At 43.0% G+C, this 24,949-nt stretch overlaps 1 protein-coding gene across 5 annotated transcripts in view; it reads right to left on the bottom strand.

Annotated features, from left to right (window-relative positions):
- The window catches only part of RTN3 (reticulon 3), a 74,070-nt gene extending 50,643 nt beyond the window's left edge, over positions 1 to 23,427 (bottom strand). The window contains exons 1-2 of one of the 5 annotated variants that reach the window (XM_019036515.4): positions 22,967 to 23,389; positions 4,169 to 4,225 (exon numbers count right to left, since the gene is read on the bottom strand). In XM_019036515.4, coding sequence (XP_018892060.1) covers positions 4,169 to 4,225; positions 22,967 to 23,108 — 199 coding nt within the window. In that variant the 5' untranslated portion in view covers positions 23,109 to 23,389. Of the gene's footprint in view, positions 1 to 4,168; positions 4,226 to 22,966 lie in introns of all 5 variants that reach the window. The other 4 variants (XM_055354360.2, XM_004051411.5, XM_055354361.2 and 1 more) reach the window with 4 other exon arrangements.
- Positions 23,428 to 24,949: the final 1,522 nt, after the last annotated feature.

The raw sequence follows: 24,949 nt of genomic DNA, 5'->3' as shown, positions 1-24,949 counted from the left end.
TTCAAGTCATTTCAATTGGTAAAAGAGCTAGTCCCTTCCCTTCATAGAACTGCTTATGAAGATTAAATGAGATGATTCATGTGAAGTTTACTGGGCATAGTAAAAAGTTCAATAAAAATTAGCCACATACTACATCTATACTTCTGTCAATATCTTTGTATGTTTTATGAAGTACAGGAAAACATCATTAAAATGTAATCCACTATTTTGAAACTCTCAGGGATTAGGCTGAAATATAATTGTTGTTTGATGGAAAAAGGAAACCATAAGCAAAAGACTGCAAGGACAAGGACTACTCAGGGGTACAACTTATTGAAGAAGGAACTGATTATTCCACTGACATTCTAACTAGAAATCTATTCATATCAAAAGTTTAACTTCCTAGCTTATGTAGCTGTATTCTCAAAGCAGTACAACTTAGTAAATATCACAAAATTTACTTTTAAAAACTTTAACTGCCTTTAACTCAGTCTGAATCAATGACATTTTTTATACATGCATCTACCTGAAACCCAATAATGATAAATATGTATTTCAGGATAGAAAAAAAAAGTCATTCTTAAATCTTAACATGTCCTATTTACGCCAGGTATGGTGGCTCATGCCTGTAATCCCAGCACTTTGGGAAGCCAAGGTAGGAGGACCGCTTGTGCTCAGGAGTTCAGCCTGGGCAACCTAGTGAGACCTTGTCTCTATTTTTTTTTTTAAGTCCTATTATTACTACATATTGCTTAATATGATTGGGGTATATAAAAATAGACACAATTTCCCTAAGGCTAGATAGCTAAGGTATATTAAGCCAAAGAAATTAGTTGGGTTAGTGTCAGTGACGGACTCAAAGTGCATGCTGGTGGCAGCAGTCACTTTCAAAGGCCTGTGTGGAAGTGGACTGTTCCCAGAGCCCTCATCTCCCATTCAGCGTTTTAATACAGTTAACCAACTATGTATCAACAGCTTCCTCTTCCCTTATTTTTACTAAGGCAGACTGGAAGCTACCAGTCTTGGCTACCCTAGAAAACAACTAATCATCTGCCAAGGTGTTCCTTCAAACAACTGAACAGGCTAACCTCTAGGCTGCCAATGACGTAGGGCCCCACTGGGCTACTTTTCCATCATGTGTTTTGTTTATTTGTTTGTTGCAGGAGAAAATGCTACTAATAGAGGTTAAATGAAACCCATTCGAGGATAGGGCATTCTTTTGTTTTGTTTTTGAGATGGAGTTTTGCTCTTTCGCCCAAGCTGGAGTGCAATGAATAGCGTGATCTCGGCTCACTGCAACCTCTGTCCCCCGGGTTCAAGTGATTCTCCTGCCTCAGCCTCCCGAGTAGCTGGGCTTACAGGTGCCTGCCACCACACCTGGCTAATTTTTGTATTTTTAGTAGAGACGGGATTTTGCCATGTTGGCCAGGCTGGTCTCGAACTCCTGACGTCGGGTGATCCGCCTGCCTCAGCCTCCTAAAGTGCTAGGATTACAGGTGTGAGCCACCGCACACAGTCGGATAGGGCATTCTTAATTACCTTTCTACAATAAGACTATTCTCAATCTACATTGGTCAAAAAAATTTTTTTGTAGGCAAAAAGGATGAATAAGTGTATGCTGTCTTACAAATTCTAATACACACTGTGAAACTGAAGCCTATTAAAACTTTCATTTTTAATTTAAATCCTTTTTATTTACCTCCCTTCTACTTGAGTGTACATGTAAGTGTTGTTAACCAGGGATTAAAATAATTTTTAAAGCTATGACAGTTATCTTTTCAACGTTATACATTAGGTATGTAAGCCATGGGTTACACTGTTACACCGTTTAGAGTATCAACTATCCCTTTTCTATATGAAAAAAGTGACTTGGCCTGGCGACGTGACTCATGCCTGTAATGCCAGCACTTTGGGAGGCCAAGGCAGGTGAATCACTTGAGTTTAGGAGTTTGAGTCCAGCTTGGTCAACATGGTGAAACCCCGTTTCTACTAAAAATGCAAAAATTAGCTGGGCGTGGTGGTGCACGCCTGTAATCCCAACTACTCAGGAGGCTGAGGCGAGAGAACTGCTTGAGCGATTCTTGGGTGGAGGTTGCACTGAGCTGAGATCACACCAATGCACTCCAGCCTGGGCGACAGAGTAAGACTCCATCTCAAAAAAAAAAAAAAAAAAAGAAAAAAGAAAAAAAAAATAGTGACTTAAGGTTAGAACGTATTCTTAAAGATCTGAAATACCTACGAGAGGAAATAATCATTTGTTCTACTTATACCATATTTTTCTTCCACAGTAGAATAATTTAATACCTATTTGCTTAAATTACTAAGTTTCTCATGAGAAAAAAAAATCCTTAAAAATAAAAATATTGTCAAGTTCCAAATGTCAAGAACAATATAATTACTTCATATGTTTGAGTTACTTTCTAACATTAACAAAATTTCTATCTTTTAATGTAAACATGTTAATTTCAGAGGTCATTATTTGGCCCACAAGATACCCAAATTCACACAATGAGGCACATTATAAAGGAATTGGGGGTTCTAATGTCATCAGTTTAAATTAAAACAAATTGTTGGCCAGGTGTGGTGGTGGCTCATGCTTATAATCCCAGCACTGTGGATGGCTGAGGTGGAAGGACTGGCTGAGCCAGACTGGCTGAGGAGTTCGAGACCAGCCTGGGCAACATAGCAAAATGTCTCTACGAAATAAAAATTAAAAAATTAGCAGGGCATGGTGGCATGTGCCTGTAGTCCCAGCTACTCAGAAAGCTGAGGTGGGGGGATCGCTTGAACCCAGGAGATTGAGGCTGCAGTGAACTATGAATGTGCCATTGCCCTTCAGCCAGGGTGACAGAGTGAGACCCTATCTCAAAACAACAACAACAACAACAACAACAACAACAACAAATTAAATTTAAAAAAAAATTCCCTACCATGTTTCCTAAGAAGCAGATTTAACCAGGCAAAAGTTTTACTAATTTTTTTTTAAATCCCATTATGTTTTTATTCTTATAAAAGTCTTTTGCAGCTAGAGAACTCCACCTGCAACAACAAACTGTTTGCACAAGACTTCTTAAATCTATCAATCTATTTAGTGATTTTAATTACTTTTTCCTCTTTTAAAATAAAGGTTCTCAATTGACCTATATTTGGGTCTAGTAAAAACAGCGCGAATGAAATAATACTTTATTATTAGTATAAATTGATGAAGCACATAGTACCCTCTCTTTCAGCTTCTTGGCAATGTTGCCTCCACAAACTGATTCCCTTCCCTACAGATTGACAGATTAAAAACAAAACAAAACAAAACAAAACAAAGCCACAACTCAATCTCTAGGACAAGAAGCCTTGCTTGCCAAAAGTCACATAACTGACTTGTTCAATGTTTGTAGGCAATTTGGAACTAGCCTAGCTTTTATGACGTGTCTCAGATAAATTCACATTAAAATACCCTAGCTAGGCTGGTATTTTTCTAGTTCAGTGGAAGCACACTTTTACACTGTTTTTCCAATCTGCTACCTCTGTAAACCAGTTTCATAGCTCCAAATCAATATATTAAATGCATTCTAGGGGTTGGGTGTTTTCTGAGCCACAATTTTGTTGCTGTTGGTGGTGGTGGTGACACAGGGTCTTGCTCTCTCACCCAGCGGGGAGTGCAGTGGCACGATCATCGCTCACTGCAACCTCCAGCCCCTGGGCTCAAGCAATCCTCCCACCTCAGCCTCCTGAGTAGCTGGGACTACAGGCATGCACCACCTATGCCTGGATATTTTTTGTAGACACAGGGTTTCACCATGTTGCCCAGACTGGTCTCAAACTCATGAGTTCAAGTGATCTGCCCGCCTTTGCCTCCCAAAGTGCTGAGATTACAAGTGTGAGCAACTGCACCTGGCCTCTGAGCCACAATTCTATCTGCTCCAAATTCTGGTGGGCAAGTTTTTAATTTTAAAGAAATACTCAAAACTACTCCTGAAGTTTATGCTATGTTACAGGGTCCACCCAGCCTCATTTTACTTTATTAACCATTACACGAAACCCACTGGAAACTGCTAAATAGAAAGAATCAGCTTGTAATTAGTTTTTATTTTAGGGGATTTGGGGCAATAGAAGACTTGGGCCTCGTATCCACAGTTACAGCCTCTTTCTCAACATTTTTCTTTTACCAATGCACACAAAAAAATTACAGACTTGCCTTGTGAGGTCGAAAATAGAGATACAGGCTGAGAGGAAGAGGAAGATACAAAGGAATCTGAAAGAAAATATACAGCATGAGAATATGACAACCTCACACAGGAATTTTAACTTTAACTTTCTTTTTGATGGGGAGGAAAAGCCAAGCATCATAATTTCATTGGGTTTAACATGGAGGAAAACTCATATCTTTATTTCCAATTATTGTTTTCACTCACCTGGTAGCAAAACCTTATTTTATTTTCAAGATGCATTTCTAAAAGTTAATCCATTCATTTTTTTTTTTTAGTCAAACATTCTCACCTTCAAAAAAAGAAAAGAGGAACCCCTAGCATTTTACATTAAGCACAACCTCAAGAACAGATGCTGCTGCTCTGCTACTCTGTGTGGGAAGGGGAAAATAAGTATGTGAATACTAATTAATATTTGCTTTTAACCATTCCTGGATGCATTTTGAGGAGTTAAGTCACTAATATAAGCATTTAAAAATATCTAATTGGCAAATATGCAAAGTTGACCCTAAATATTTTTTTAAAAATCACAATTAATCCATGGGGAAAACAGGACTACATGAGAAATCTATCTTCTAAAATTATACTCCTCTAGGCTGGGCATGGTGGCTCACATCTGTAATACCAGCACTTTGGGAAGCTGAGGCAGGTGGATCACCTGAGGTCAGGAGTTCGAAACCAGCCTGGCCAACATGGTGAAACCCCGTCTCTACTAAAAATACAAAAATTAGCCAGGCGCGGCAGTGCACGCCTGTAATCCCAGCTACTCAAGAAGCTGAGGCAGGAGAATCACTTGAACCCGGGAGGCAGAGTTTGCAGTGAGCCAAGATCGTGCCACTGCACTCCAGCCTGGGCAACAGAGTGAGACTCCTTCTCAAAAAAATTAATTAATTAATTAATTAAATAAAATTATACTCCTCTAATTCAGCAACATGTATCAAAATTTAAAATGCACATATTCTCCTCCCAGTCCCCCTGCACAATACTAACTCTACAGTTACACTTCTAAGAATATATACTATGGACATATTTGCATACATGTACAAAGATATGTGTTGCCAGGCGTGGTGGCTCACGCCTGTAATCCCAGCATTTTGGGAGGCTGAGGCAGGCGGATCACGAGGTCAGGAGATCAAAACCATCCTGGCTAACACGGTGAAACCCCGTCTCTATGAAAAATACAAAAAATCAGCCAGGCGTGGTGGCGGGTGCCTGTAGTCCCAGCTACTCGGGAGGCTGAGGCAGGAGAATGGCGTGAACCCAGGAGGCAGAGCTTGCAGTGAGCTGAGATCGCGCCACTGCACTCCAGCCTGGGAGACAGAGCGAGACTCGGTCTCAAAAAAAAAAAAAAAAAGAAAAAAATATGTGTATGAAGATATTCATAAAAGCTCTGGTTATAAATATTAGGAATACTCTAAAGTTACACCTATCACTTGCTTTGGCAACACATATACTAAAACTGGAGGGATATACAGAAGACTAGCATGGCCCCTAAAGTTATTTTTTTTTAAAGTTACATGCAAACTATGAAACACTTGCTGCCATGAAAAAGAATGAGGTACAGCTATACCTTGGTATCTGAGGGGGATTGGTTCTAAAACCACCACTCCCCACCACCAAAATCTGAAGATGCTCAAGTCCTATGTATAAAATGGCATAGTATTTGCATATAACCTACACACATCATCCCTTATACTTTAAGTATTCTTTAGACACCTAATACAACGTAAATGCTATGTAAATAGTTGTTCACTGTATTGTTTTTAAAAATTGTGTTTTTTTTATTGTTGTTTTTTAAAAAAATATTTTTGGTCCACAATTGGTTGAATCCACAGATGTAGAACCTGAGATAAGGTAGGCTAAGTGTACATGTAGACATAGTCCATCTACGAATTAAACTCAAAAAGCAAAGTGCAGGCCAGGTGCAGTGGCTCACACCTGTAATCCCAGCACTCTGGGAGGCCGAGGCAGGCGGATCACGAGGTCAGGAGGTCGAGACCATCCTGGCTAACACGGCGAAACCCTGTCTCTACTAAAAATACAAAAAATTAGCTGGGCGTGGTGGCAGGCACCTGTAGTCCCAGCTACTCAGGAAGCTGAGGCAGGAGAATGGCGTGAACCCAGGAGGCGGAGTTTGCAGTGAGCCGAGATCACGCCATTGCACTCCAGCCTGGGCAACAGAGCAAGACTCCGTCTCAAAAAAACAAACAAACAAACAAACAAACAAAAACAAAAACAAAGTGCAGTGTGCTTAAAAAGCAGTGTGCTCCCATTTGTTAAGTAACAAAGGAATGGCCGGGCGCAGTGGCTCATGCCTGTAATCCCAGCACTTTGGGAGGTGGAGGCAGATGGATCATGAGGTCAGGAGTTCAAGACCAGCCTGGCCAACATGGTGAAACTGTCTCTACTAAAGATACAAAAAATTAGCCAGGCGTGGTGGCACATGCCTGTAATCCCAGCTACTCCGAAGGCTGAGGCAGGAGAATCACTTGAACCCGGGTGGCAGAGGTTACAGTGAGCTGAGATCACGCCATTGCACTCCAGCCTGGGCGACAGGGTGAGACTCTGTCTCAAAAAAAAAAAACAAAGAAACAAAAACAAACAAAAAAAAAACCAAAAACACACAAAAAAACCACACACTAAGAACATAAAATGACTTTTTCAATAAAAATGATGAAAAAAGAATAAAAAAGCCATGTGAAAAACAAAACCCTCCAAAATTGTCCCTAAATACGGAACTTTACATATTAACTCCCTTTTATCTTGCAATTATAAAAATGTTTTCACAAATATTAGAAATATAAGCTAGAAGATTGCTTTAAAGGACTGGGCTATAGCTATAAGTACTAATTCATGAAAACTATTTAGTTTCAAATATAAAGCTGCTTTTTAATTATATGAAAATGAAGTACCACATTTACTCCTACAAATAAAAAATTGTCCTTTCCTTATTTATTTATTTTTGAGACAAAGTTTCACTCTGCTGCCCAGTGCACTGACATGATCACAGCTTACTGCATCCTTGACCTCCTGGGCTCAAGTGATCTTCCTGCCTTACCCTCCCGAGTAGCACTGACTACAGGTGTGCACCACTACACCCAGATAATTTTTTATTTTTTTCTGGAGACAGGTGTCGCCATGTTGCTTAGGCTGGTCTTGAACTCCTGGGCTCAAGCAGTCCTCCCACTCAGCCTCCCAAAGTGCTGCGATTACAAGCATGAGCCACCACACCCAGGTCTAAGTGATACTTTAATCAAGGGTAGCTCTCTTGCTCCTGTTTTTGCCATGTGACGTGCCAGTGCCCCCTGTGTCTTCTGCATGATTGGAAGCTTCCTGAAGCCTCCCCAGAAACTGAGGAGCCTCCGGCACTTTGCTTCCTATAAAGCCTGCAGAACTGTTCACAAATAGAGAGAAATTTTACTCTCTGGCTCATACCCTGAGTTTCATTATACTTTATGTAGATGATTTAAATAAAATATGGGACTTTTTAGCTGATTAAATTTAGAAATTGAGAAGATGTTAAAAGATATTCTAGAATGAGCTATCAAGACACACAAAGACATGAAGGAACCTTAAATGCTTATTGGTCTGTGAAAGAAGCCAGTATGAAAGGGCAACATACTGGCCCAGTCCAACTATATGACATTCTGGAAAAGAGCTGTACATTTGGTATCAGGAAAAAAACAGAAACAACAAAACGATATCAATACTTCAAACAGCAAGGGTTTAGAAAGTATAAAAATTTGGAAGAGAAGTAATGTAAGAAACAAATTATATATGAGCACTAAAAGCTGAAAATTCTTTTTTTTTTTTTTTGAGAAGGAGTCTCGCTCTGTCACCAGGATGGAGGGCAGTGGCGCAATCTCGGCTCACTGCAACCTCTGCCTCCTGGGTTCAAGCGATTCTCCTGCCTCAGCCTCCCGAGTAGCTGGTACTACAGGCGCGCACCACCACACCTGGCTAATTTTTTGTATTTTAGTAGAGACAGGGTTTCACCATGTTGGCCAGGATGGTCTCGATGTCCTGACCTCGTTGATCTGCACGCCTCAGCCTCCCAAAGTGCTGGGATTACAGGTGTGAGCCACCAAGCCTGGCCTGAAAATTCTTATCAGGATACACAGTGACCAATGAAGAAGATCAAACAAAAAATAACAAATTTCAATTAATCCTTTACTTCTCAGGAGGCTGAGGTGGAAGGACCATTTGAGCCTAGGAGAGGGCAGTTGCAGTGAGCTGAGATCATGCCACTGCACTCCAGCCTGGGTGACAAAGTGAGACTCCATCTCAAAAAAAAAAATAAAAAGGATGGGGGCAGGGAAACAGGTCAGGTGAGGTGGCTCACGCCTGTAATCCCCACACTTTGGGAGGCTGAGGCAGGTGGACCGCTTGCGCCCAGGAGCTCAAGACCAGCCAGGGCAACATGGTGAGATCCTGTCTCCACAAAAAATTAAAAAAAAAAAAAATTAGCTGGGTGTGGTGGCATGAGCCTATAGTCCCAGCTACTTGGAAGGCTGAGGTGAGAGGATTATTTGAGGCCAGGAAGCTGAGGCTGCAGTGAACCGTGATCACACCACTGTACTCCAGCCTGGGCAACAGAGTGAGACCTTACCTAAAAAAAAAAAAAAAGTAAAAGAATCATGTTTTCCTATCTCTATGTTTCCAGATGGATCCATTTCTACATGCATTTACTATCAACATTAAATCTCTGCCAATGATGCGTTTAAATCCCAACAAACCTGAAAAACCAAATACTTCAAGCCCAATGCCAAAGAAGAGCCTATGAGCATGCCAGCTGTTTGCCTTTTCACCTTCACCTAACACCACCCTCCTAATGGAAAATTTCAACATGCAAATTGTTATGCAGATGCAGAACACAGATAACTGGTAATGGCTGGAACAATATTCCATGAGGTTTCTAACTTACAAAACCACATTGTATTCATATTCTGTATTTGTGTCACAGGGAACTGAACCCCAGAATGATCTTAATCCTCAAATGCCATTAATGAAACCATTTTCATTAAGTAGCGAAGTCCAGGACCTGTGTTAGTACTGGTAATATAGTGCCCACAAGTAGCTGAAAATCAAATATGCACCAGTAAAACTGTATGAGTTGTGGGAATGCAGCAGAGACAGCCACTATGGTAAATTAAGAATGTTTCAGAAGAGGTGGTAAGCTTGGTCTTAAAGATTTAAGTTCATGATGTGAACAAGGAAGGGAAAGGCATTCTGGGGAGAAGGAACAATTGGCCAGATTCCAAATGGCTTTAAATGCCATGTAATCTGGATTATATCCTTTGTGTAATAAGGAATCACTGAAGGTTTTTAAGTAAGGGTGTGACAATATCACGTGTTTTAGAAAGAACTCTGGCAGCAGGTAGAGCATGGACAGAACTGAAAAGCTACTGCATAATCTTGGCAAGAGATAAGGGCTCGCACTAAGGCAGTGAGGATGGGAATGAGAGGACTGCTGACAAGAGAGAAGACAGGTCTTGAGACCATCTGCCTGGATGCTGAAGACTGGAGAAGTAAAAGATCACTGAGGGACTAAATGAAATGCCATGGTTGGGAACACAACCATGTTTTTTTTTTGAGAAGGAGTCTCAGCTCTGTCGCCCGCCCAGGCTGGAGTACGGTGGTGTGATTTCAGCTCACTGCAACCTCCGCCTCCCAGGTTCAAGTGATTCTCATGCCTCAGCCTCCCGAGTAGCTGGGATTACAGGTGCACGCTACCACACACGGCTAATTTTTGTATTCTTAGTAGGGGTTTTGTATTTTTAGTGGGGTTTCACCACGCTGGCAGGCTGGTCTCAAACTCCTGACCTAAAGTGACCCACCCACCTTGGCCTCCCAAAATGTTTGGATTACAGGCGTGAGCCACTGTGCCCGGCCAGGAATCCCTTATATTATTAACTTTCAATATAAAAAAGTTGCCTAAGGCATACATAAGTGGCAACTGTTGAACAGGCAGTTCAGTAATAGGGACAGGCTCAGGAGAGAGGTAAATGCTGTAGATAAATATCTGGGAATTAACATTTGGGTGAGAACTGACACCACTGCAGTGAATACCTCCATCCAGGAAGAAATACAAAAGCTTTACAAAAGAATCTTGAGGTATCTCAATATTTAAAGGGGCCAGTGGTAGGAGCTCGGGAGCAGGTGCTGGCAGTCAGTCGGAACAACCTCTCCCAGCCTTGCCTCATGTACAAGACAGTATTTGGAGTCAATGGTTCCCCAGTGATCTTAGATCATGTTAAGTTTCCCAGGTATGCTGAGATTGTCCACTTGATCTTACCAGATGGCATGAAGAGAAATTTTAAAATATGTATATTTAAAGGGGATCAAGAAAGAAGGACCAGTGAAGAAAACAGAAAGAAGTCAAGAAAGGAAAAAATGGTGCCATTTGGAGAATGCTTTAGAGAATTGTTAAGAGTCAAAGCCACTGAATGGCTAAATTAAGACTATGAAAAACAATCAGACGCAGTAGCTGATGTCTGTAATCCCGGCACTTTGGGAGGCCAAAGCAGGTGGATGGCTTGACCTCAGGAGTTTGAGACCAGCCTGGGCAACATGGTGAAATCCCATCTCTACAAAAAAATACAAAAATTAACCAGGCATGCTGGCTTGCTCCTGTAGTCCCAGCTACTTGGGGGGGCTGAGCTGAAAGGATCACTTGAGCCCAGGAGGCGGAGGTGGCAGTGAGCTGAGATTGAGCCATGGCACCTGGGCAAGAGTGAGACACTGTTTTAAAGAAAAAAAAAAAAGACTATGAAAAGGGTCACAGAAATTAATTTGGCATTGATGACTAAAATGAGAGTGGTAGAGGGGGAGGGAACAGACACTGAAGACTGAGGAGTGAAGGTAAGTTTAAAAAACACTGAAAACAAAAAGTATGGGAAATACGGCTGATAAAGGGAAGAACTAAAAACTGGGCAGCAGCTATAGGGAAAGGCAATGTTGAGGGAAAGTTTTTTAGAAATGAAAATGACAAGTATATTTACAGAAAGACAGAAAGGAGCCAATAGAAGAAAAAAGTCTGAAAATACATAAAAAAGAAACAATTTTTTCTGGAACAAAGCCCACAGAATTGCTAGAAGATACGGGATTGAAAAAGCACAGGTGGGCCGGGCGCGGTGGCTCTCGCCTGTAATGCCAGCACTTTGGGAGGCCAAGGCGGGCGGGTCACCTGAGGGAAGGAGTTCAAGAACAGCCTGGCCAACATAGTGAAACCCCGTCTCTACTAAAAATACAAAAATTAGCCAGGCGTGGTGGCAGGTGCCCGTAATCCCAGCTACTCGGGAGGCCAAGGTAGGAGAATTGCTTGAACCCAGGAGGCAGAGGTTGCAGTGAGCCAGTATCACACCATTGCACTCCAGCCTGGGGGACAAGAGTGAAACGTCGTCTCAAAATAATAATAATAATAATAATTAGCTGGGTGTGGTGGCACATATCCCAGCTACTTGACTTGGGAGGCTGAGGCAGGAGAATTGCTTGAATCTGGGATGCAGAGGTTGCAGTGAGCTGAGATGGAACCATTGTACCCCAGCCTGGGCGACAGAGTGAGGCTCTATCTCAAAAAAAATAAAAATAAAAAAAAAGCATAAGTGGACCTGCTGAAAATCTAATTCCAATAAATAACCAGTCATTCGTGCAAATATGTGGCTATAAGATTATTCATCACAATATTCTTATTTTTAAAATTTTCTTAAAATAGCAACAGGGGGCCGGGCGCGATGGCTCATGCCTGTAATCCCAGCACTTTGGGAGGCCGAGGCGGGCAGATCACAAGGCCAGGAGATCAAGACCACCTTGGCTAACATGGTGAAACCCCATCTCTACTAAAAATACAAAAAATTAGTCGGGTATGGTGGCAGGCGCCTGTAGTCCCAGCTACTCGGGAGGCTGAGGCAGGAGAATTGCTTGAACCCGGGAGGTGGAGGTTGCAGTGAGCCAAGATGGCACCACTGTACTCCAACGTGGGCAACAGAGCAAGACTCCGTCTCCAAAAAAAAAAATAGTGACAGGGTCCCAACTATGTTGTCCAAGCTGGTCTTGAACTCCTGGGCTCAAGCCATCCTCCTACCTTAGCCTCCCAAAGTGCTGGGATTACAGGCATGAGCCACCGCACCTGGCTTCATCACAATATTCTTTTTTTTTCCTTTTGGTGCCGGGCCAAGGGGTTAGGTTTTAACATATGATTTGGCCGGGTTGCAGGGGTGGGGACATAAACATTGAGTCTACTGCAATGAGAGAAGAGCATTCTAGGCAGAGTGAACAGCAAATAAAACCCCGAGGTAGAGGGTTACTTCTGGTGTAAAGAACAAGGAAACTGCCGGGCGCGGTGGCTCACGCCTGTAATCCCAGCACTTTGGGAGGCCGAGGTGGGCGGATCACGAGGTCAGGAGATCGAGACCACGGTGAAACCCCATCTCTACTAAAAATACAAAAAATTAGCCGGGCGCAGTGGCGGGCGCCTGTAGTCCCAGCTACTCGGGAGGCTGAGGCAGGAGAATGGCATGAACCCGGGAGGCGGAGCTTGCAGTGAGCCGAGATTGCACCACTGCACTCCAGCCTGGGCGACAGAGCGAGACTCCGTCTCAAAAAAAAAAAAAAAAAAAAAAAAAAAAAAAGAACAAGGAAACCTGGGCACAGTAGCTCATGCCTGTAATCCCAGCACTTTTGGAGGTCGAGGTTGATGGATGACTTGAGGTCAGGAGTTCAAAACCAGTCTGACCAACATGGTGAAATCCTGTCTCTACTAACAATACAAAAATCAGCCAGGCATGGAGGTGCGCACCTGTAATACCAGCTACTTGGGAGGCTGGTAGCAATGGAGATTGACAGAATTGGTCAGACTTTGGATATCTTTTTGAAGGTAGAATCAAGAGCATTTGCTGATGGCTTCTATGAGGGACAGAAAGGAATCAAGGATAACTCCAAGGTTTTTGATTCGAGCAAAAGAAGGAAAGAACAGAATGGCCATTTATTGAGATTGAGAAGACTGTGAGAAGAACAAACTTAAAAGGAAAGATTGGGACAGGCACTGTGGCTCATGCCTATAATCCCAGCACTTTGACAGGCTAAGGCAGGAGGATCGCTTGAGCCCAGGAGTTCAATACCAGCCTAGGCAACATAGTGAGACCTCGTCTCTACAAAAATAAAAATAATTAGGTCGGACGCAGTAGCTCACACCTGTAATCCCAGCATTTTAGGAGGCCAAGGAGGGTGGATCTCCTGAGGTCAGGAGTTCAAGACCAGCCTGACCAACATGGTGAAACCCTGCCTCTACTAAAAATACAAAAATTAGCTGGGCATGGTGGCATATGCCTATAATCCCAGCTACTTGGGAGGCTGAGGCAGGAGAATCGCTTGAATCCAGGAGGCGGACGGTGCAGTGAGCAGAGATCGTGCCACTGCACTCCACCCTGGGTGACAGAGTGAGACTCCATCTCAAAAAAAAAAAAAAAAAGAATTAGCAATATTAAATCTCAAGAATAAGGAAATCCACAGAGTCAGAAAGTAGATTAATAGTTGTCAGAGAATTGAGGGGAGGGAAGAAAGGTGAATGACTGCTAACAGATATGGGGTTTCTCTTTGGGGTAATAAAAATGTTCTGGAATTAGATAGTGGAGATAGCTGTACAACCTTGTGCATACACTAAAACCCACCTTAAAATGGTGAATTTTATGGAGACAGAGGATGAAAAGCCAGTGAGAGTGAGTATGTGGTGTCACAGAAGACAAATTAAAAAAGCATTTCAAGGAGAGAATAATCAATTATGTCAAAAGCTGTTGTGAAAGCATGTTAAGAGGAGGATGGAGAAGTGACCACCGAATTTAACAATGTGGAAGATATCTGGTGAACTTGACTAGAAAGTTTCTGTAGAGCAGTGAAATAAAAAGGCACCTGGCTTAAGAACCATGGAGCCAGAAATTAAGACTTTTAAATTAAACTGATCACTGAATTCAAAAGGGTAACTGAGCCACTTTTACTACATGTTGCTTCAAATCTTAAAGCGTGGGCATTAAACTCTCTGTGCCTGAGTCCCCATCTGTAAGAAGGGGGTTATATCGCTACCTGTCTACCTCACAGATAAACATAATACAAGTCTTTCCTCTATAGAATATGGCCTCTAGAGGAATGATCTATATTTTATTTACCTTTCTGTCTTCCACAGCACCTGGCAAAGAGCCTTCATGTATGCTCAGTTGTTGAATTAAGGTAACATATGGGCACAACTTAAATCATAAAGCAGTACACAAATGTAAGATATCGTGAAAATCAAGTACTTCTATCTCATACGTAAAATAAAGACAATGCCCTCCACTGAAATATGTTCAAATAACAGGACAAAATTTTCATAACAAAAGGTTTTCCAGAATGTCCTTCCATATATCTTGAAGGGCGAGCTACCAATGAGGAACACGTCAAAAAGCTCACTGTCCCCTCTGGTTAAGTTATGATGATATGGTTACAGGAGATAATAAATCAGTTGATTGGAGAAAACAGGTAAGAATAGTTCTTTGAGACTGGGTGTGGTGGCTCACATCTGTAATCCCACATCTGTAATCCCAGCACTGTGGGAGGCCGAGGCGGGGGCAGTTCACCTGAGGTCAGGAGTTCGGGACCAGCCTGACCAACATGGTGAAACCCCATCTCTACTAAAAATACAAAAATTAGCTGGGCATGGTGGCACAAGCCTGCAATCCCAGCTACTCAGGGGGCTGAGGCAGGAGAATCGCTTGAACCCGGGGGGCGGAGGTTGCAGTGAGCAGAGATCCCACCACTGCACTCCAGCCTGGCAACAGAGGGGGATTCTGTCTCAAAAAAATAGTTCTTTGAAATTAAAAAAAAAAAAAAATCAAAAATCACAAGAGTGGGCCACTTGCTGATAAGCTCACTGTCTTCGCTGGTTAGGTTACGATGATATGGTTATAGGAGATAATAAATCAGTTGATTGGAGAAAACAGGTAAGAATAGTTCTTTGAAATAAAAAAAAAAAAATCACAAGAGCAAGCCACTTGCTGATAATCTTCTCCCATACGTAAAATGGAAATGCAAACCCCGTTACAGTATTTAAAGATATTCTCTCTGAGGTTGCAATATCACAGAGTAACATGTCTTACAAAACTCACAGATGCCCAGAAGACTTCAATGATGCAATCACAAGCAATACTGATTACAGCTAAACTTATTTAACACACACACTTCTTTCAAAACATCAACACCATACCCTATGATCCAAAATAACTCTACAACTAGTAGCTGTCATAAATGAACAGAATAGAAGGTTAAGTCAGTTTTCTGGGCAACTTCTGAATAAGTCAATTATAAGAACAAAATATCGACCTGCTAATTTTTGTCTAAAAAGTTTTACTATGAGTGCTTACTTCAGCAGCACATATACCAAAATTAGAACAATACAAAGAGGATTAGCTAAATTAAGAGAAAAAGTTATACTACAAAATTGATGAATTTTTCACAAGTTTGTATACTTTAGGAGGCTAAATTCATCATCAACTATAAAGTTAACACAAACTATAAGCTAAGTGCACACAACAAATATGCACATTTATATTAGAAAACCTACTTACTTAATGAAGCCTTTGTAATTCTGTTCAGAATTATAAAAATGGTAAATTCTAGGATTATGGGTAAAGAGAAGTGTCTTTCTGCAAAATGTACTCTTGACTCAAACAAAATTGGAAAGCTCAACTTTCCCTTTTCCCTTCAACCAGACGTCACCAATTCCTTTATGACCAAACTTCATTTTACAAGGCTTGAAACATGCACAGGACTAGACAGGTAACTCCTATATCAGGATAAATATATTATTTCCTCACAGGATAATTTGATAAAAGCAGTAATATTGGTTTTTATTTTCAGCCCATCTTTAAAACACCAAGAATAAAAACACTGAGGTTCTTACCAGCCACTTAATAAACAACCCCTTAGAAATGACAATTTAGGGTAAAGGTGCACCTACTAAATGTGTGCAGACTGGTTGTTTAATTTGATCAGAGTGGTTCCATTACTTGGGAATTTGACAATAAACAAAAACAGCATTAAAAAAAAACTTCTCGGCTGGGCGTGGTGGCTCATGCCTGTAATCCCAGCACTTTGGGAAGCCAAGGCTGGTGGATCATGAGGTCAGGAGATCAAGACCATCCTGGCTAACATGGTGAAACCCTGTCTCAACTAAAAACACAAAAAATTAGCCAGGCGTGGTGGTGGGCACCTGTAGTCCCAGCTACTCGGGAGGCTGAGGCAGGAGAATGGCGTGAACCCGGGAGGCGGAGCTTGCAGTGAGCTGAGATCCTACCACTGCACTCCCACCTGGGCGACAGAGCGAGACTCCGTCTCAAAAAAAAAAAAAAAAAAGCAAAACACACTTCTTATTCTTGGAGAATAAAAACAATCCAAGTCAGCAGGCATTTGCAGGCCATATTGACATGACCATTCTTGCTGTCTCCTGTATGCTTGCCTCTGCGCTGAAAGGGGTTTCCTAATGTATCATAACAACATTTATTAGTCAGAATCTGCATAAGTATTTAAGCATATTGATTCATGCCAAGCCTTCTGGGAAACATCTTGACTCCTCCCTCTACCTCTTTAACAGACCACCTTAGTGGAAGCGGGTGGCAGCTTTATGACATTAATGTGAAGGGCCACAAGCTGAAACAACTGACTCACATGTGGGAAGGGAAAAAAGGCATAACAATAGTCTTTGATTGTGAGGAAGACAGATTTCTCATTTGTACTTGAACTGCTATGTGGTATCTATTAATATGTGCAAGTAGTTTGTAACCTACAAATGGATTTGTCAAACATTAGGTATTGTTATTTAATAAGGGTCAGGATTTAAGGGTACAAAGCAAATGTGTCTAGGTCACATTGTTGATCTATATTTCATTTCTTCACATTAATGGTACAGTTATTTACTACAGGCAAGACACTGTGTTAAGCCCTATAAATGTGTTTACTTTTTTTTTTTTTTAGATGGAGTCTCACCCTGTTGCTCAGGCTGGAGTGCAATGGTGCTATCTTGGCTCACTGCAACCTCCACCTCCTGGGTTCAAGTGATTCTCCTGCCTCAGCCTCCTGAGTAGCTGGGATTACGGGATTACACCCAGCTAATTTTTTGTATCTTTAATAGAGGCAGGGTTTTACCATGTTGGCCAGGCTGGTCTCAAACTCTTGACCTCAGGTGATCCTCCCGCCTTGGCCTCCCAAAGTGCTGTGATTACAGGCGTGGGCCACCATGCCCAGCCAAATTGTGTTTAATTTTCATACCAACTCCAAGGTAGATACTATTATCCCAATTTTCAAGTTAAGGAAACTGAGGCTCAGGACTTGCACAAGATCACATAATTATTAAGAGACAGGGCCAGGATTGAAATCTAGGCATTCCTGGAGCTCAAGTCTGTGTTTTAACACATTACACTGCCACTGATAATCTGACACGAATGTAACACTCAGATGATGTCAGTGTTGGACGGGGGCCACATTCCTTTTTATTTAAGGGTTAACTCAAAACACAATTACATATTCACATTTGATTAATATGGTAGAACAAAGTGTGAAAATGAAGCCATAAAAAGTACACAGAACAACTAAGTTTCATGAGTGAGGAAAGAAATATTTAAAGCAAAACCTTTTTCAAAAAATTGCCCAAGCTGTTTTTGCTTTGAGCTAATTTCTATGAACAAACATATAAAATGTAGTTTTATTTTGGCATCATGATTTTCTTTTTTCCTTTTCTTTTCTTTTTTTAAGACAAGTTCTGGCTCAGTCACCCAGGCTGGAGTGCAATGGCACAATCTCAGCTCACTGCAACCTCTGTCCCCAGCTCAAGCCATCCTCCTACCTCAGTCTCCTAAGTGGCTGGGATCACAGGCGCACATCACCATGCTCAGCTAATTCTTGCTTTTTTGTCTTTTTGTAGAGATGGGGTTTCACCACTATTGTCCAGGCTGGTCTCAAACTCGTGAGCTCAAGCAAGCCACCCACCTCAGCCTCCCAAAGTGCTGGGATTACAGGTGTGAGCCACCAGACTCAGCCAACTTTCATAACAACAATAAAAGGCAGTCTCTAGCAAGTATAGAATTTGTTCTTTTTTTTTTTTTTTTGAGACGGAGTCTCGCTGTGTCCCCCAGGCCGGAGTGCAGTGGTGCAATCTAGGCTCACTGCAAACTCCGCCTCCTGGGTTCACGCCATTCTCCTGCCTCAGCCTCCCGAGTAGCTGGGACTACAGGCGCCTGCCACAACACCCGGCTAATTTTTTGTATTTTTAGTAGAGACAGGGTTTCACCATGTTAGCCAGGATGGTCTCGATCTCCTGACCTTGTGATCCGCCTGCCTCAGCCTCCCAAAGTGCTAGGATTACAGGCGTGAGCCACTGTGCCCGGCCAAGTTACAGAATTTCAACATCGTGTCATCAGTAAACTATTAAAGTACTTTCAAAGTTCAGATGATAGACGTGTCTCTATACTTGAGGCCTAATAAAGGCAACTCTTGCTCTGAAATGAACACTGAATATTTCAGTCTCTTTTACCTCAACCTCAAATTTTTGCCTCTGATATCTTCAGTTTCCTTCAAAGGCAGAAATCTGGGAAGCCATCCTGACCCCTGATCCCCATCTCTAAGCATACTACATTGCTGGCTGCATTAGAACCTAAGGCACTAAAGTACAGAGTGCCATCACTCATTTTTGACCTGTATATAGTAACTAATACTTCTAAAATTAATTACTGGACAGGTCGGTCAAGACAAAATTGTTTTCTGTAGGACACCAACCAATCACTTACTTTTCTTTAACTAAAATCAAGACCAAGTCTCCAAAACCAAGAGGAGCTTGGTGAAAGAACATGAAGCTGGAGGATGACAGCAATACGTGCAGATTTTTTTTTTAAACAATTAAGGTAATTTTTTAGCATCTACATTTTAAATAAGTTAAATTTTGGAATAACAAACTTCATCTTATTTTCATGGTGCAAAAGCCTGAGACACTTCCTTTGTGACATGAAGAAAAACATCCAGCAAGGAGGAAAGGCTTCTGCAATAAAAATGGTTACAACACATTGCAGTACCTTTTTTTTTTTTTTTTTTTTTTTGAGACGGAGTCTTGCTGTGTCGCCTAGGCTAGAGTGCAATGGTGTGATCTCAGCTCACTGCAACTCCCGCCTCCTGGGTTCAAGTGATTTTCCTGTCTCAGCCTCCTGAGTAGCTGAGACTACAGGTGCCCGTCACTGTGCCCGGCTAATTTTTGTATTTTTTGTAGAGACAGGGTTCCACCATGTTGTTCAGGCTGGTCTCTAACTCCTGACCTCAGGTGATCCACCCACCTCAGCCTCCCAAAGTGTTGGGATTACAGGCGTGAGCCAGCGTGCCTGGCCCCACACTGCAGTATCTTAAGGTAAACTTTTATGTTCAAGTAGTGACCCAATAAATGAGGATCTTGCATTGGGCCCACCAAAACTGTATTAGTGCTTTTTAGACAATATGAATGCACATTTGCAATGGATAAGCATTTAAGATAAGAGTCTCTTGGCCGGGCTCAGTGGCTCATGCCTGTAATCCCAACACCTTGGGAGGCCGAGGTGGGCGGATCACTTGAGGTCAGGAGTTCAAGACCAGCCTGGCCAACATGGCAAAAACCCCATATCTACTAAAAGTACAAAAATTATCTGGGCGTGGTGGTGCATGTCTGTAATCCCACCTACTCAGGAGGCTAAGGTGGGAGAATGGTTTGAGCCCAGGAGACAGAGGTTGCAGTGAGCCAAGTTCACACCACTGCACTCCAGCCTGGGCTACAGAGCGAGACTCCAAAAAGAGTTTCTCTTTAGTTTATTTCTCAAGTGTGCCTTTCTAGCTCGTAAATTTGATAATTTATTCAACAAATACTTACCAAGTACTACTATATATCACTGTTTTAAGTGTTAATAGTGATGTGTCTACAGCACATCTAAGAAATACAAATTCTGTAATAAAATTTTACTAAGAAATAATGGGTAAAGCTGGTCACGGTGGCTCCCACCTGTAATCCCAGCACTTTGGGAGGCCGAGGAGGGCAGATCACATGAGGCCAGGAGTTTGAGACCCGCCTGGCCAACATGGCAAAACCCCATCTCTACCAAAGATATAAAAATAAACCAGGTGTGGGCCGGGTGTGGTGGCTCATGCCTGTATTCCCAGCATTTTGGGAGGCCGGGGTGGGCGGATCACGAGGTCAGGAGATCAAGACCATCCTGGCTAACACTGTGAAACCCTGTTTCTACTAAAAATACAAAAAATTAGCCGGGCATGGTGGTGGGCACCTGTAGTCCCAGCTGCTGGGAAGCTGAGGCAGGAGAATGGCATGAACCTGGGAGATGGAGGTTGCAGTGAGCTGAGATCGCACCACTGCACTCCAGCCTGGGCGACAGAGCGAGACTCCGTCTCAAAAAAAAAAAACCAAAAGAAAATTAACCAGGCGTGGTGGCGCACACCTGTAATTCCAGCTACTCGGGTGGCTGAAGCATGAGAATCATTTGAACCCCGGAGATGGAGGTTGCAGTGAGCCAAGATGGCTCCACTGCACTCCAGTCTGTGACAGAGCAAGACCTTGTCTCAAAAAAAAAAAAAAAAGAAAGAAAGAAAAGAAAAGAGAAAGAAATAACGAGTGGAAACTGCGGCATTTAATATTATTCGGAAAATGTAATGCAAACTCATGTACTTGGAACAGCACTTCACGATATAATTCTACTACTTTCGACAAAACACATAATTTCAGCACCTTTTCCACTATCATAAAGAGAAGTGCAAAAAATACACAATAAATAGATAAAAATTGTGACAAGGGTAGATGACATAAAAAAAGGTAAGCCAAACAGAAATATGTTATGTCATTAAATTCGTATTGCCAATTTAGGTGCCAATTAGGTTGTGGTATGCCTGTGTGTCTGTGAACAAAATACTCTTATTTCATTGGCCTACTAGGCCAGTTCTTCCATAAGTGCATTAAAAGAATGAAAAAGTTGAATCTCAAATGATTTCACCATTTAGTTATAAATAAACTAGGACTAAATTTTCAAATCTGCTAACTAAAATGACTCTTCAACACTTAACATCTGTCTTGAGCTTACAGAGCCAAATTTCTAAAACTTAGGTCTGAATCAAAAATGAAAAATCAAGAAAATCCAAAAGGTATGTACAAAAGGGCCTACCAAACAGTAAGCAATGACAAGTGATTAAAGCAAAAAGATCAAGTTGCTAAGTTATAAGGAAGTCGCTGTTCATCTGGACCTTAGCCCAGAACACAAAAATTTGGAGAAACGGCTGGTGGTTTAAAGGAGACAGGGTTCTAAATTTGCTGCCTCATTCTTTTATCTGCAAAAGCTTCCTGATACTGCCTGTTTCTACTGAAATGGCCATAACCACACTGAAAAAATCCAACAGGGCTCCAAAGCTCTCAGACAGGTGAAAATTCACTGCTAGAAAAACACGTAGAGAATAATACATTTAAGGTTAAGATCAGAAATTTTTTCTTTAGACCCCAAGATTCTGCCAAAGGAGACAACGAAGCATTAAAAAAAAATGATCAAAATCCTTTAACATAACTAAATAGAGAGCAAAATTATCTCTACTCTCCCGAATTTACGGCCCTGCCTTTGACAAAACGCATTTTTTTTCCCTTCAAAGACTGCGTTCCTTTAAGAACTACCACCTGCCCATGGTGGGTTTTTTTCCCCCCTTAAGAAGGCATCTGCACTGCAGATTTCTGCATAAGGGGAGCTTGCCAGGCAGCTCTCACCAGCAGGCAGACGCGTATACAATGCAAACTAAAGGAGGTCTGCAGCTTCGCTCTTAGTCTTTCACAGAGATGGGAGAAGGGGACTCAACCAGCCCTTGCTTTGTCTGAATGTTCTCCCCCTCCCCCTTTCTGCAATAAACACCCCCCTTTGTTATACTTCGATCAATAGTAGCCCAGAGAAAACATGAAATCAAAACATGTTGATAGCTTAGCATGACTCTATTTTCTAGAATATAAGCGACTGATTGCGTGTCCCCACCCCCACGCAGCGCCAGGGAAGAGCAGGCTGTTGCAGATGCAGCCACGGATCCATCTTGGACCATTAGCAGCTCCCTCCCAAATCTTCCCTGAGCTATTCTCATCACGCCTCCTTCTACCTCGGAGCCTCAGAAAAATTCGGCATTCATGGAGTCTAGCCGAAAACAGTAAAAACAAAACAAACAAAAAAAAAACAGGCTACAGTGCTTCCATTAAACTTCCTCATCTTTCCCATGGGCAGCCAAAAATATTTTGGAGGACTATCACGAATGCTTGATTATGTCAACACCTGTCTGCAAACCTGCAATGCAACCCTTTCACCACCATCCCCTCAAAAATCGTAACAAATTGTTTCTCCCACCACCCACCTGCCCGTATCCTTTCAATCTCTCTAATCCTCCACTAAATCACTCAGGTTCACCATATGCATCGAGCAACTCTCCATTTTATCCCAAGAGCTGGTATTTTTCCCCACCTGCCCAGTCTTGGCGTTAACGCCCACTGGACTATCTCCCCGCCCCCAACCTGTTTTCCTCACACCCCGCTATTTCCTCACCGCCTGCACAACCTTAGGTTCCCCTTCCCCTTTGCCCATTTTCCAAACGCTCGTCCCCAGGGGGCTGAAGCCGTCAGTAGTCGAGGGTAATTCGTCCTCCTCCCGCCTCGCCTCCTAATCCCCCCAGCCCCCAGGCCCCCGCTCGCCCTCTTTCCCAGGGCGGGGGCTCCCCGCGCGCCTTACCCGCACAGGAGGAGCTGCAGCTCTTCGTCCCCAGGGCGGGGCAGGCTCCTGGGCTCCCGCCGCCGCCGGGCGCGGACGGCTCGGCTCCGAAGGACGACGAGGAGATGGAATGGGACTGAGTGGCCGCCGACGGCTCCGCCATGGCTACGCGAGCGAGGGTGGGAGAAGGGTGAAAAGAGATACGGGGCGGGAGAGAGGGAGGGGAAATAGAATAATCCGGCAACTGGCTCGCTCAAGTCCCTTTACTCCGCCTGCTCCGAGGACAGACTCCGACAGACTGACTGACTCAGCCGAGCGCAGCTAGAGGGCGGGAGCGCGAGCGCGCATGCGCACAAAGGGCCCCAAGCGGGTGCCAAAGCGCGCAGCGGCGCAGGGCGCAGGCGCAAGAACGGCTGCTCTGCGCCCTTGCAGGGAAGGAGGGGCAAAGCCGGCCTCACGCGGCGCCTCGCGCCGCGAGGGTTGGGGAGCGTCCCTTGGGGACCAGACGCAAAGGGCGTACCCAAGCCCCAATCCCCGCCCACGACTGCGGCCGAATCGTGGAGCTGCGGGATAGTATTCCCTCCTGCCTCTTTATGTGAATGTTTTAGGGTCGGCAGATTATGTATTTTAACGGTAGAAATTTCTTTGGGCTTCCATTATGGAAACTCTCTTTCCCGTACATTCCAGAGCCTATATCTTTTGTTTGATGCATTCCCACCTGTGACTCCAATAAAAACTGAAAACCAGAGTGTAGAGTAGGCCCACTCTGCAAGGTACTTTGTGAATCTCACTGGCTGTGTCGTAATATCTCCTCACCGAGAGGCAGAGATGGCACGGCCCCCCATTTGGTAGGTGGAGAAAGATGCTATACAGAATGAAAAAACGATTACTCATTCCAATCACATTGCAATGCAGTCGCAGAACCTGCTTCGTATTCTTATCTCGTTACTGTTGCCAGAGAAGGGTCCACCTTGGGTCTTAAGGTTCTCTTTTCCTCCGAATAGACTGTCAGATAGAGACGACATATTTTAGAGGGGGAAAAAAAAAGCTGAGCTGATGAAGAAGAGCCAGGAGATAAGAAAATGTTGGCTGTGATTATGGGGGATGATAAAATTAGATATTAAAAATTCAGAATAAGGCCGCAGTCAGTGGCAGAGGCCCGTAGTCTCTGCTATGGCAGAGAAGGGAGGATCACTTGAGCCCAGGAGTTGGAGTCCAGCCTGGGCCACACAGCGAGAACCTTCCTGCCTTAAAAAAAAAAAAAAAAAGTAAAAAAAATCAGAATAAGGCACAAAATACACATAATTGAATTTTATTCATAGACTAAAAGAGGTCCTTAGCAGAACATGTATTTAAAACCAGATTTCTAGCCTATATTGGATTTTGTTCATTTTTTGCTTTTCCTGGGCTGGATTGCCAAATTCAAAGCCTTCTCCCTACATCTGGTCAAAATATTGGAAAGGTGCATAGTCTTTGTCAAAAGAGGACTGTTGGCTGGGGGCGGTGGCTCACACCTGTAATCCCAGCACTTTGGGAGGCCGAGGCAGGTGGATCATCTGATGTCAGGAGTTCAAGAACAGCCTGGCCAATGTGGTGAAACCCTGTCTCTACTAAAAATACAAAAATTAGCTGGGTGTGGTGGCGGGTGCCTGTAATCCCAACTACTCGGGAGGCTGAGGCAGGAGAATTGCTTGAACTTGGGAGGCAGAGGTTGCAGTGAGCAGAGATCGCACCATTGCACTCCAGCTTGGGTGAAAGAGCAAATCTCCGTCAAAAAAAAAAAAAAAAAAAAGGAGGACTGTATCCTGGAAATAATAAAAATCAAGGCTGTCGACTGTTACTGCTAAAGCAGCAATCGATGACCCAAAGTACAATTGCAGGATCAGCAGATCCTGTAAAGATGCAACCTCATGAAGCGGGAGGTGGTCAGCCAAGCTGCCACTGAGGGGAAAGGCGATCTGACCAGTGGAAATCTTCTAGAACAAGCTGTGTACTACATCTGCC

The sequence above is a fragment of the Gorilla gorilla genome, chromosome 9, assembly GCF_029281585.2.
Source record: "Gorilla gorilla gorilla isolate KB3781 chromosome 9, NHGRI_mGorGor1-v2.1_pri, whole genome shotgun sequence".
NCBI lineage: Eukaryota > Metazoa > Chordata > Mammalia > Primates > Hominidae > Gorilla > Gorilla gorilla.
The sequence above is the reverse complement of the archived record's forward strand: the minus strand, read 5'-3'. Positions and strand labels throughout refer to the sequence as shown.